Source organism: Ostrea edulis, chromosome 6 (genome assembly GCF_947568905.1).
Source record: "Ostrea edulis chromosome 6, xbOstEdul1.1, whole genome shotgun sequence".
Taxonomy (NCBI): domain Eukaryota; kingdom Metazoa; phylum Mollusca; class Bivalvia; order Ostreida; family Ostreidae; genus Ostrea; species Ostrea edulis.
The window spans coordinates 8,639,936-8,654,371 of NC_079169.1; the positions used below are offsets into that span (position 1 = coordinate 8,639,936).

Genomic DNA, 14,436 nt, shown 5'->3' on the forward strand with positions numbered 1-14,436 from the left:
AACCACACTAAATAAACAAAAACCGACATACACGCTGATGTGAAGACAGAATCATAACAATGAATAAATAAATATTTATTCGGTATGTACATTCATACAAACATACATAAATACCAAGGATAACCCATGAAAGCTCCAAATCTTATTTCCAATGGGGTCCATTTCATGCACGGATGTTTGCGCTAGGGGGTCATTTATGTGTGAGGAAACCGGAGTACCCGGAGGAAACCCACGTGTCCGGGCGGGCAACCGCCATATCCTCTCACATACAACCACTGCCGATCGATCTCGGGTCGCAGCGGTGAGAAGCGAGAGTGCTACCTCTGAGCTACACGGACACCGACATATAGGGTAGAGGTATATTGTTCACATACAATACACACACTGATGTTTTAAAACAAAACAGACAAATACACACACACACACGGATACAAACCAAACATGAATTTAAAGCAGACAGACACACATACTTGTAAATAATCACAAAACAGATAAGCACACACACTGACGAACACACAACAAAACACAAATATACACACTGAGCCTCCTGGCGTAGGGAATGAATAAAGTCTTGACAAGAACAAAAACAATTGGATTATTCGCTGTGGAAAGATCACACCAGTAACCCATAGTTATAGACTTGCTAGAACTTGCTTATCACAGTCATGACGACATATACAGTAGAGGTCAATCGTAGAGGTCAATTAGATAGAGTGGTATCTACAGAGCTGGCAGTGACAGAAAACGAAACATGAAAGTACTCGTCCTAATTGCAGTCTGTGTAGGTGAGTACATTTACTGCATAAAATGTAACCAGAAGCAGTGTATGCCGGGACTAGAATAAGTCCTGCTTCTTCCAAAGTACAAGATCTATTGCTTTATTACAAGAATTCATTGTCAACAGTACTTAGGATCAGAAGGACTTATCGAACTACATGAAATATGGAACACACCGTTTCCGTGTTGTACTCAGGTTCGGTTGTGGTTCCTAAATTATGTTCAACACCTTGTTTAAAATGAAAAGACTTGTTAAGTTTATAAATTTATTATTAACAAAAAAAAAATTTCAAGAAAAGTAAATAAGTATAACAAGAGAAAGAATGTGAATTTATCCAATATAAATAAATTGATAAAAATAGATGAAACTGTAATATCCTCTGAAAAATAAATGCTTGTGCTTTAAGAAGAATGTAAAGTTATGGCACTAGCGGGCTTCCATACACCTCAAAGTAATGGGATAGCCTAAATAGAAACAATGCTAACGTAAGGGTAATTAGGGATATCTAATTCTACCCTGAATTGAATTGACTCTACTAACTTAAGGTATCTGTACTACATCATGGGAAAAGCTATTTCCTAACATTACGTCTTATTTATTTACTGCATTTTAAAAACCCTACTCAAAGTAAATGAACACAAGCGAACAGGAAGTTCTTGTGAAAAATACGAACCTAAGTTCTTGACCCTAGCAGAGTGACAACATCTACTGAGACAGCTCCATATATAGGGATCACAAATCAATGACGCACTGAATATAAACGCTTGATTTGATAAGCCAGGATGAAGCGTCTTAGCCAATGAACGTGAAGAAAACGAATTGAGTTCGGGAAGCCTGGCAAAATGGCGGATATAATGAATTACGTAGAACAGTGAAAGATAAACATTTGAAACATCGAAATATTGACTTTATACTATTTTAAATGGCTTTCAAAATAATCAGAAAGTATTTCAAACATAAAAGGCATGTTGTATAAGCAATAACTATGTAATTCAAGGTTAGTAAACATCAAAATTGTCACAGACGATTACTCTTGGTAAGTTGATGACTTACGATTGGGATCATTTACCATGACAACACCCTCAATATCTGTAACTTCCAAACACAAACTAATAATCCTGAAACAAGAAAGTAGAACATTTATTGTTGGACAGAGAATAGAATCCTGCATTACTAGTCAGGTGCTCTAACCACTGAGATATCCAAGACGATGTCCACTGTTCAAATACCCCAAACCACTACACCCCCCCCCCCTTCCTTAAATTTTCCTGGCCCTCGAGGAAACACAACCCGCATTATTTTACCCCTGTCATGACTTTTACCTGCAAGTCCAGTGGTGATAAACGGCACCAAATGTAACAGGAAAGAAAATTATGACTGTATCAGGGATCAAACCTGGGACCCCTGCATTTCTAGCCAGGTGTGCTAATTACTGAGCTATCCACGGTCCCTATAGGTCTAACTACTAAAATGTATTTTATTAGGTCACCCGAATCACTCAAGTGAATTATTCCTATTGGTCTGCGTCCGTCTTCGTACATTGTCCATCATGCGTTAATAATGGAACATTTCTAACTTCTTGATAGCTACATATACATGTACCATTATTGATACCGTATAAAAATAAATGCATAGAAAAAGAAGACAGGGATGTACAAAAATTGTGAAATTCACAACTCCAGAGTTCCGACTATAGGGTGGATCCTAAATAGTCACAGTGTTAATATAGCCAGTCTTTGATCAGTAACGGAGCGGGGGCATTTGTTTTGTCAGAACACATCTTGTCTGATAGTGTTCCTCTTATTAATATTAGAATTTAGCATAGGTATGCAGAACAGGGAATTCATCATAGATTTAATAACCCATGGGGCTTGTGATACTTTTAACTAAACCCCAGGTGAATGATAAGGCATGTATGGACCTCCTGTATATTCGCTATGGGGAATATGCAATACAATACTTCTAATATTCTTTTTACATTATGGAAGTCAGTAATTATATTTGGTTTTCTTTAGGAATAGCCGTCTGTGAACATTGTACAGAGACGAATTCCTGTCGCCATACTACGTGCGATTCCAGTAGTCAGCTACACTGTGTTAATAACTTTTGCACATGTACCGTAGCCACTTCATGGGGTATGTGTTATCTATGTTAAATGTATGTGTTTTATGCAGCATACGTCACTATTCGCATTATCACGTGTTCGTGGTATCCTTTTCATGAAAAGTGAAGATAACGAACAGTAGTCAATCTCATAACTCCTATAAGCAATACAAAATAGATAGTTGGGCAAACACGGACCGCTGGACACACCAGAAGTGGGATCAGGTGCCTAGGAGGAGTAAGCATTCCCTGTCCACCAGTCAAACCCGCCGTGAGCCCTATATCCTGATCAGGTAAACGGAGTTATCCGTAATCAAAATCAGTGTGCCAAGAACGGTCTAACAATCGGTATGAAGCACGTCAGCCAGCATTTAACCCAATGATAGGTTGTATTGACGAACTAGATCGTTATAACGACCATAGAATTTGGGAAATGCTGACTTCAATCGAGACTGTTGAAACCCCTGTACCATCAACTTGTTTGTCAGTAGCTTGCCTCGATCTAAAACCTGACTAAACGCAGAACAAGCTCTTGCGTATCAAATCAGTTGAGAGATATAAACACCATATGCAGGTAATAATGGAGTATTGCTACATAAATGTGGGAAGTTGACGATGGAGAAGCAAATCATCCCGTTTGTCATACAGTTGAGTTGTTAGTTTACCGTTAATGTCTACTTTCAATAAAATATCCAGGTATGAAGCAGTAATTTTTTATATTTTACCTGTCTTGTTTTTGACACATCTTGTTTGAAAAATCCTATTATATTGCAATTTTGTGAGTAAATATACCTATGTATCATTGTTATACGATACGGCATGCTGATGTCAACAAATAATGATTGTTTTCCTCGAAAAGCAAAATGTAACTGCATGTACCAGTTACTTCCATAACTTCCTTGTTTTCGTGATTCTTATTTCCACAAATCCATTCCTCTGCATTAAATCACAACAACATGGTTCTTTACTATGGTAAGGCATTGAATGTGTAGATTGACTTATTGTTTATGTGGTAGTCAGGTTTTTTTTTATATTGAGTAATAGTGATGACAACGATGGTTAAAGATTCGTTATTTATCAACAACAAGGTAATTAAACCCTGTAAAATAAATAAGCATCAAACTACAGTAGGTTCTAAAATCATCCAGATAATCATGATGAACAACTCATGTCAGTTAACATATACAAATACAAGTTATTCCCCTTTTAGAGCTCTAGTCTACTCAGTGTGAAATATATACACAGGTGTAAATAATGTTTAAAAAAGAATTATATCAATATCATTGTAAAGTTGCTGCATGACATCTAATGTTATTACAATAAAAACATAGCACTGTGCTTCTATAACTGTTAGTGGGACAAAGAGGAACAGCACACTAGAGAAATCAGTAACGGGTGAAAAGTGGAGAATATGTACAATCATATTTGAAATCAAACGCTTTCATATTTACTTTATTTTGTTAAGAAATGCAGTTTAGTAGAAATTAATCAGGGGGGGGGGGATTAAAAGCTCCTGCTGGACTCGAACCCGCGATCTACAGACCAGTAGTCAGCTCGCTAACCTACTCAGGTATACGAAATAGACAAATATTGCTGATAATTATATTTCCATTCACGTTTTGATACATTGTCAGCCATTATGACGATGTGGTGTGCCTCCTTAAACAGCTCTTTCAGCACTACATGTAAATACAATAATTGTTAAGTACTGTAATGTTTGAATACAATAGTTAAATAAGATACGTATATCAACAAATATACAGATTGTTTTTTATCAAATTGTAAAATATCATTATCCACTCATCGACAATCTAATTAAAATTAGACTTGTAGATCCGCTCCTTTACGATACGCTTCAACACGTATCGTAGAGGAGCGGATCTACAAGTCTAGTTTTAATTAGATTGCGCTCATCTATTACTGAGAATTACTCTTTTACTTTGATTTAAGATAAAGTAGAAAGTTTACAGAAATAATATTAATACACAATGTACGGAGGCGTGAAATGAATAGTGTGCTTACTGTTAATGAATGTCCAAATCCTTCCAATGTCTAGTGGTAAGGGAATAAGATGACTAAATCAAATCACAAGAGAACTTTGATGTGGATAAAAACTGGAGGATATGTACAACAAAAGTTTGAATTTGAAAACTTTCAATTTTAATTTATTTAGTAAAAAAAAAATGCAGTTTTAGTAAAAAATAATTTGAAGAAAAAATTAAAACCCCTGCTGGACTCAAACCCGCGATCTACAGTTCAGCAGTCGACACGCTAACCTATTGAGCTTCCCAGCTAGGCAATTAAATATGAAAGGAATAGTCAAATATTGCTGATATTTATATTAATTTTTCATTCATGTTTCAAAAAGAAGTCAGCCATTATGACGATGTAGTATACCTCCTTAATCTATTTGTTTACAGAACCTAACCTTTATCACATGTCCGTAAGAGACGACACAGGTGTAAAAGCCTTAAAGGGCATATGAAACGATTTCTAACAGTAGTATTTTACTTTAAAAACATAAAGATGGGTATGAATGAAGGTCAAAAATGTCGTTGGATTGATAAGAAATAAAGCTGTAAACTTGTACATAAAATGAATTTGTTACCCGCTTATCGTTCTTGATTGTGTGTGTTCGTGACGTCACAACGACCAATCGATGTAAACAACGCAATGAAAATAGTGTAGGCCTACCGTTTTGTTCAACGAAATATATCACTGCATTTAATGGATATGGACTAATTTCTGTTTTCTGACGAACTGCCCGAATTTGTGGTTCAACCATATCAGTTTAAACCAGTCAGGAATGATGCACGGCAAGCAAATAACGTTCTTCAACAGAGGATGTTATTGAAGAAGTTAACTGAAGTATGGCCACTATTACCCCCTCCTTTTTCCGGGGATAATTTCTCCTCCAAAATGCTTGGATTCCTTGTCTATCCCATGCAAAGAACAGGGTACGATTGTATACATTAAAAGGCCCAAAAATTTTCCCTCAATAAAATGTGTCTGGAATTAACCTTAATCAGCGTTTTAAGAAAGTAGAATATATGTCCGGTATACTATGTCAACAAAATCAGAATGATATTCCTAATTGAATAGCATTATGACATCATGAATAAGACATTTCCCGCCTTTTTTTCAAAATAAGCCTGAAAACTGTCAAATGTCATACAGATTATTGCTCAGGAAAAGATGTGCGCATTTGTGGAGCAAAATGAAAATTATATATATTGTGTATTATTATAAGATGAAAAACATGCTTGAATATGAATTTGCTCGACGCATGGGCTGTATGTTTTCTGAAAGGAAAACCACCTGAATTTGTGGATATTTTTGTTGAAAATGGCATTTTTGCAATTTTATGCCAACTTTAAGCTTTCTTCATATGACACAAATCCTTTTGCTGATCAAACTGAGCGGGTTTTGGGTTTGCTAATCTATTCCTTATTTGAATGCCAGGGTTTGAGCTCCAAGTGAAATCATCGATATTTTGGGTCAGATGACTTTAGAAACTGTACCTACTTCTTTCGATTTATGTAATCCTTTCCCACTTTTTGAAAGCTTTAGAGATTGGCCTTCTACCGGTAATAATAAAGCCGGTAGAAGGCCTATCTCTAAATCTTACAAAAAGTGGGAAAGTCAAACGATTACATAAATCGAAATTGGGATGGGTTAAACACGGAATCCACATATTTTGGAGAAATATAATAATCAGAAAGGGGGGGGGTTAGTACTGTCCATACATAAGATGCCTTTGGATTTCAAGACTCCATGCCATCAGATACTGATGTTTAACTATCATTTTAAAAAGATTAGTAGTCGTATGAATTTGTGTACATTTCATTTATGAAATGTCGTAATAAAAATAGTATAAAATCTGTAATGGTAATCCCATTTTCCTTTTTATACGATTGATTAATGTTTTACGCCCCACCCGAGAATATTTTACTCATATGGAGACATCAACACTGCCTGTGGAGGGCTGCAAAAGGTCTTTGCTAGGCGCTTATGGTCATTGAGCAGGGAGGGATCTTTATCGTGCCACACCTGCTGTGACACGGGACCTCGGTCTTTGCTGTCTCATCCGAAGGAACGCCTCTTTCGACAAGCAAAGGGGTACTGAGGACCTATTCTAACTCAGATCCCCACAAGATACGAATAACCACAATATTGAAATAGCGCTTAAATGTTCTCGTATAGGTATAGAGTACCCTAAATGTGGCAAATGTATCATGGGTGTCATCTGTTGTTCTGGCGCACGGTTCTTCATAATCGGCTAGTGTTTCCTCATGTGTCCCAATTTTTTGAATTCACAACTCGTTGTTTTTAATGGGGGAGGGTGCTTCTATATTTTTTAACTGTAAGTTATACACATGTATAAAAATTACTTGCCTTTAATTCTATAGTAGGTATTTACTTTCTCACTTTACATCCCCGTTGTTCAAATATTATTTTAATGAAGAAAAAAAATCAATTTTTTAATAAGCATGTTTAGTTATCAGTACTGATATAGTATATGGGATATAAATCATAATTTCTGAATGATACTTCATGATTTTCTTTTTGAATTTCAGAATGAAAGGTTTATTTACAATTTTTGATTCAGCTGAATTTTACAATTGATAATAAAATAAAAACTACACACTTTTGGGATACTAGTAACTCGGTATATTACACGTATAGGCCTAATAAAGATAAAACTATACGAATGTCGTTGACTGATAGAGTTTGTAATGTAGATAAGATATGAAAAAAGAATATAATTTTATCCAGTATATTTATTCAAAGTTCACGTTCATTGATGCAATGTGTTTGCGATTACAATGATATTAAACTAACCGTTGTGATTTAGTAATACGTACTTCCAGTATCTTCGCTTTCACTAAGCGGTTGACTTTAATTTATATTTTGATTTGTCTCAATCTTTGGAAAATAAGAAATGATTGGCACAGCGTCTGATTTTAAATTGATCTATATGTGTCCAACCGACGGATATACTGATGTGCAGTGTTGATGGCAATAAATCCATTGCGTCGGAGATTTTGTACACCCATATATTTTTTTTCTCTCTAAATCTAGTATTCCTTGGGAAGAGGTACATATGCACCCTCTTCTACGACCTACATGTAACACATGTACAACGATTAAATGCAGCACACTGTGGCATTTTTCTAATACTTAGTTATACCAGGCCTAGTTGTTTACATCACAGTGGGTCTTTTTGGCGTCATCAGCAAGGGAGATAAGCCGCGATCATCAAAAATCATTTTCGTGATCGAGTACATTTGATCAGCTGTTATGACGTTATAATGCATTAAATAAAAAAATTAAAAATAAATTATTGTTTAATAAACCTTGATTAATGAATTTCCATGCATAACTCAATTTCTTCAGGACATCGTTTCATGTGACCTTTAAGCTCATGGAAACCTCTGCAACACAACACACTACAATCAATCACATTATATTCGCGAGAACATTATTCATGCGTAATTTCGCGAGACTAGTCATTCCCGAAAATTTAGTTCTCGCGAATAAACTCGTACAGTGAAGATATTAACAATGAATAATGATTCGCGAAAGTTGCGTCACATGAATAAATGCATCATTGTATCCACGCAAAAATAAGTTCTCGCGAAATAAAAGTGATCAACAGTAATTACAGTGTATTGTATATGATGATGAATAAGTAAGTAAGTAATTTATTTCCAATTTTGGGCCCTGAAGGCATACAAAATTCAAATACATAAATCATAAATGAGTGATCATCCAGAAGATAGATAAAGAAATAAAATTTACAAGTTCATGATAAATCAACTTTTCTTTTTTCTTCTTTTTGAAATGAATATATATATATATATATATATATATATATATATATATATATATATATATATATATATATATATATATATAATTATATAATTGGCACATTTTTCAATATAGTTACATTAGTTGCTCATAAGCCAGAATTCTCTATTACACAGGTTTATAAAATTCTTGCACAAAATGTGCATGGACTCTATGAATGGTTTACTTTGAATAATGAATGATGCTGATGAATATGTACATAAATATATTGAAAACATTTTTATTTTAGTTTCTCACCACAAACTACAATATAGAACCGAATAAACAGACTGGGGGCATTGTGTGATAATTAACAACTGTACCCTGAGACATTTGTAACTGGGGGTATTGTGTGATAATTAACAACTGTAGCCTGCGACATTTGTAACTGGGGGCATTGTGTGATAATTAACAACTGTACCCTGAGACATTTGTTTTCCGTTTACGACCACTTTGAACTATGGGTCTATAGGCAGGAAAACTATTTCTTTTAGGGTTGTTGGGTAATAATGACATCCAATGTTCACGTCCTGTTTATACAATTTGTGATAAGAGTGCACATTAAAATTAGAGTCTACGCACGGAATAAGATCCGGAAAAGGTTTTCCACTTCTAAACAAGAATGAAAATAATTTCGTGGGTAGAATTGGTGATAAAATTCTTGAGTCGGGGCACGTTTTACGAGCAACCGATAGGAGGAAATCTTTAATAGTAGAAAAATGGCCTGATAATTACATAGATACGCAATAAAAAATTGTCACTCTGAATTATGCAAATATTGATTTCTTGTTGTTACTAGTTTTATTCTCGTTCATCATAATACATATTGATGTTCTTCATTTTTTAGATTGCAACGACGTAAATACTTGCCTAGCGATAAACGCCTGGAACTGCCCTCAGAGCAGACGACACTGCATCGACCAAAGGTGCAGATGTACCCAAGTCTGATTCTGCCTACAACAAAATAAAATTATGGCATTTTATGTGTTCTGTAAGTTTTGACTATGCAGATTTCTACATCAATCAGGGAGATTTGCTCCTGTCAGTACCACAATGCTGTTGAACAATTTGCCTGTAACATTTAAATTATTTGTGATGTTGGGGTCACCGAATTTGTGTTAGACCGTAATGTCAAGATTGACTATAAATGGCAAAACTCGATTGAGAAATTTAGCATTAAAAATATGATTCAGTTAAACTGGATAGAGATATCACAGTCCTATTAGTCTTAGGTTTCTAGTTTTACTTCAGCTTGATTTGGCCAGAACCGGAACCAGTGGATCGATTTAAAACAAAACCTAACAAACAATACATCCTCTGTAGCCAGGGTTTCCGATTCACTCAGAACTAGGATTGCAGCCCCCCCTTAAACAAATGGCGAGATGTATCCCCTTTAAGTCCGTCACTGGCCTCCACAATCGTTGCAAAATTCGAAACACTTAGATAATGAGAGGAAAGATTTATAACAGTGGCCGATTTAGGGAGGTGTTGCACATCTCGCTCTTTTGCCGTCGATTAAACCAATGAAAGGTTAAGATAATGGACAGTGATCAATCTCATAACTCCTATAAGCAATACAAAATAGAGAGCTGGGCAAACACGGACCCCTGGATATATCAGAGGTATACCATATTTTTATGTCGCTGCAAGTTTACGGATGCTCTTCAAAGAAGCGTACCTCGGAACTCAAATCTTTCTTCATTTCGCACCATTCCGTCAATGCTTTCCCTATTTTCGAATACTTTGAATGCGGCAATGAATATGTTCTTATTGTGAATGAAAGTAGAATCTCAAGTTCGCTGATGTCGCTACGTTTGTAAAATTTCGAAAACTATGCTGGTGTTTTATAAACATTCTGGGGTAAAAATCAGGAAATACTAGAGCGCAAAGGGAATCAAGTTGTGTGTGGATAGATAAATTGATCCGTTGTATTTAAGATACATAACAAAAAATGCATGTCTCTAATTTACATCAATGATTGATAAAAAAGAAATCAAGTCAATATTTTAGTATAATACATGTAGTTCGTACAGATGAACGTATCATATTACAACCGTGAGTAGTGAAACGAAGCCTGACACTAGTGGCTTTTAATTGTGTCTAAAGACATTTATATTGAATGAAAAAATGGCAAAAAATTATTAATCATTTCAAAGCTTTATTAAAGATGGGTGTTACACCCAATATAATCACATACACTGAAATGGACATTCCTCTCGAGCATTTTCTACTGGCCATCAGATGATATTCATCATGTTTTCAAACATCATCATCATAAATAAGAAAATATTGTGAGAAAGAGACAATACAACAATAAAACTTACTTTAAACAAGACAACTTCGTCTACAAATATAGGTTACAAGAAACAAGGTAACTTTGTCTACAAATATACAAACTGTAGGTTATAAGCTTTCTGCAAACAGTTTTAGAATGTACACATCGAAAACCAATTACGCATAGATCATATAAAAAATAGATACCATTGTTCTTTGTTATGTATCTTTACGGTACTTTGTCAACCATTGAACGACAGCTTCCAGTTTGTAGTTCTCTGGGCCTGCGCCTTGGCCTGCATATTGAATGACGTCATCATAAATTATGAACAGCCTTTCAGGAACGGCGGCGTATTGGATGGCGCCAGCATTGTCCATGGTGTCAATGAGTAGTGGACACGGACAGTCCTCGTCTAACAACAGTCGAGCGGCGTCTAATCGTTCTTCCTGAGACGTGTGAGAAGAGAGGTGAGAATATTTGGATCCTAAAACGCTCCATCCGTCAATGGGATGCGCCTCTCTGACGTAAACAACGACAAAGTCCGCGATGTCCGAAAAATCAGCCACGATCTGCTTGAACATCTCAAACTTCATCATGAACGGAGGTCAGGTGCAGCTACCAAAGTTGACAATCAGAGGCCTTCCAGGTTTCTGGAAGTCTAGCAATTTCATTAATTGCTTAGTCTTAACTTCAATGAGCTTTAAATTTGGCGCCAGTTTACCGACTATAGCGGAGCGGCACGATATTTCTGTGCTGTGGATTTTCCATACCGTTTGAAGTGTTTTATGGTTGATAGTGGTCGTCAGTCCCTCCATTCCCTTGGTGTGTCTTCGAGACTTGATGAAATTCACAATGTCTTGCCCAATGAAAGGAATATGATTTATAATTCCTATACTCGTCAGGAAGCACAGACGCAGGGCTAGTTTTCCGTATCTCCATAACAATAACGAGCCTATCCAGAGTGGACCCTGAGCTGCTTTCCAGTCATACACAAAGTCCTCATATCCCATTGTCAAAAAACAAAACCAACAAAAAACAAAACCATTCACACAATTTTGATCAGCACATGTATCGTACCGAGATTAAAGCTTCCAGACTGAATGGTACTACATGTACAGTCGTAATGAAAAATCAATGTAAGCCAGATATAGACACAGGCAGCTACATGTAACACGACAGTCCTCGTGATTACATAGTAAACGGTATTACAGATATGGGTTTCCTGGTGTGATGATTTAGTAATCCGAACATTTAAAGAACGTCATTCACGTGATCTGACAAGACAAAGAATAGTTCTATATTGTCACCGGCGATTTAAAACCGTTCCACTTACTCACCTTGGAGCGTTTGTAATAACTGCAAGCTTTTCTGATCAGACTTTGCCCGGCGTAAGTAAGTAAGTAAGTAATTTTTATTTAAAGTCGGAACTATATACAGGTAACAACAAACATGAGCTAAGAGCTCTTTAACCGACTATATAGCATTAAAAAAACCCACAAAGCACTAATGATATATAATTGCATGCATAGACATAAAAACAGAAATTTGAAATAAAACAGGACGCATACATGTATACAGACATCACAAGTCATGCATATATATACACAGGGACTAGCTATATTAAGATGCGCATGCAGCACTGAAAACAGTTTGCAACACAAACATAAAATCGGCACTATTTGTGACAGCTTGAATATTTTAAAACATGACTTATCATGACCCTGTTGTTTTGGAGAAGAATATCTTTAGTTTTAGTCCGTTTGTAAACTTTTAACACTTTCAACTTCTTTTCCATAACCACAAAGTCAATTTCAAGCACACATAAGTAAAGATCCAAATCACGACCCCAGGGGGATGGGACCACCACAAGGGATTAAAGCTTTTTATGGGGATATACAATATATATAGAATATATCTTTAAAGATATTCTTCTCCAAAACAACAGGGTCATGATAAGTCATGTTTTAAAATATTCAAGCTGTCACAAATAGTGCCGATTTTAAGTTTGTTTTTCAAATCATGACCCCCAAGAGCCTCGATAGGAGATCAAAGTTTTACATGGAAATATATGAGAGAAATCTATTGAAGACCAGCAGGGTCATGCATATTGAAGTGTATTCAAACTATGGCCCTAAGGATAGGGTGGGGCCATAATTGGGAATCAAATGTTTAAATGACAATATGAGGAGATATTCTTAATTAACAATTATCTTCTCATGACCAGTAGGGCCATGATTAGTCATAATGATATGCAAGTATTTTCAGTTACTGCAGATTGAAGTTTCTTCAAATTATAGTCGGTGGAGGGGCTCAATATAGAGTCAAACTTTTGACATTAGAATATATGCAATCTTTGAAAATCCACTTATCAAACTACTGGCCATGATTAGGTATATCAATATGCAAGCATTCCGATTCATTTTAGACTTGAGTTGGACTTTCAATAGGGATTCAAATTTTTACATGAAAATATACAGGAAATTTTAACCCCCCCCCCCCGCAAAAGAATCCCAAGAGTTACAGGATCAAACTAAATCATGTTAATCCTACGTTGTGTGAATTCATTTTTTTTTTCTCTCATAGACTCTGGTATGGAGTTGGGGCTAAAATCAGGAATTGAATTTTACAAATTACATTGATTTTGAAAATCTTTTATAAAAATCTTCTTATGAATGCAAAGCCATCTTATCCACATGGTATCCCCATGTTGTGTGGATTCAAAATTAGTAAAATCGTAGGCTCATGGGGCTAGATTGGGGTCATAATACGGGGGTCAAATTTTGTCATGGATTTAAAGAGAATAAAACTCTTTCTTGGGTGCAGCAGAGCCAAGGTTACCCAGGTGAGTGTAGTAGCCCATATACCTCTTGGTTCATCTCTTGATAAACTGGTCCACGTTTAGATTGGTTTAAGGTTGGTTGATTGTTTATCAGATAACATTTGTACATAGACAAACCTTTGGCATTAAAGCTTTTTGCATATCATAATCCTTCAGATACGTAAAACAAATAAATATCGGAAAAACGAAAAGGCAAAAATGGATGGTTAACAAAGGTTTTACAGTCCTCTTTCAATGTGATTTTACTAGATACTGAAGACCCAATTTTGATATATCGTCTTCCTTCAAAATACACTCATGGATTTATTTAGGTTCCTTTTACTTCCGGTAAACGGTACCCCCCCCCCCCCTTCATCACTCACTACCTGTTTTCTCCCACGTCAAGTTGTATCCACCATATCTGCTGAAGAACACGTTTACAGTGGCGGATCTAGAAGGGAGGTGGGTTATGGGGGTTCATCCCTCTCTTGTTAGAATGTACTTTTAAAATAACGTTATTGTTGCCATTTTGGTGTTTAGGGTTTTTAACCCACCTCCCCCACTTTTTTTAGTGGACAGAAAAGTTACAAACTTGGGTCGCACCCCTTT

At 35.9% G+C, this 14,436-nt stretch overlaps 2 protein-coding genes across 2 annotated transcripts; one reads left to right on the top strand and one right to left on the bottom strand.

Annotated features, from left to right (window-relative positions):
* Positions 1-670: 670 nt before the first annotated feature.
* On the top strand, positions 671-9,717 carry LOC125646140 (serine protease inhibitor Cvsi-2-like). Its single transcript, XM_048872303.2, has 3 exons — positions 671-785; positions 2,794-2,913; positions 9,582-9,717. The coding sequence occupies exons 1-3, from the start codon at positions 752-754 to the stop codon at positions 9,680-9,682; spliced, it is 255 nt and encodes an 84-aa protein (XP_048728260.1). The 5' UTR covers positions 671-751; the 3' UTR covers positions 9,683-9,717.
* Positions 9,718-11,227: 1,510 nt separating this feature from the next.
* On the bottom strand, positions 11,228-11,602 carry LOC125645485 (thyroxine 5-deiodinase-like). Its single transcript, XM_048871025.2, has one exon. The coding sequence runs from the start codon at positions 11,600-11,602 to the stop codon at positions 11,228-11,230; it is 375 nt and encodes a 124-aa protein (XP_048726982.1).
* Positions 11,603-14,436: the final 2,834 nt, after the last annotated feature.

What these genes read in the sequence shown, in the direction of transcription:
- LOC125646140 (XM_048872303.2), top strand. Translation starts at nt 752, where the DNA reads ATGAAAGTACTCGTCCTAATTGCAGTCTGTGTAG. An exon ending in CCTAATTGCAGTCTGTGTAG is followed by an intron (nt 786 to 2,793) that starts GTGAGTACATTT and finishes GGTTTTCTTTAG; the next exon opens with GAATAGCCGTCTGTGAACAT. An exon ending in TACCGTAGCCACTTCATGGG is followed by an intron (nt 2,914 to 9,581) that starts GTATGTGTTATC and finishes TTCATTTTTTAG; the next exon opens with ATTGCAACGACGTAAATACT.
- LOC125645485 (XM_048871025.2), bottom strand. Translation starts at nt 11,602, where the DNA reads ATGAAGTTTGAGATGTTCAAGCAGATCGTGGCTGATTTTTCGGACATC.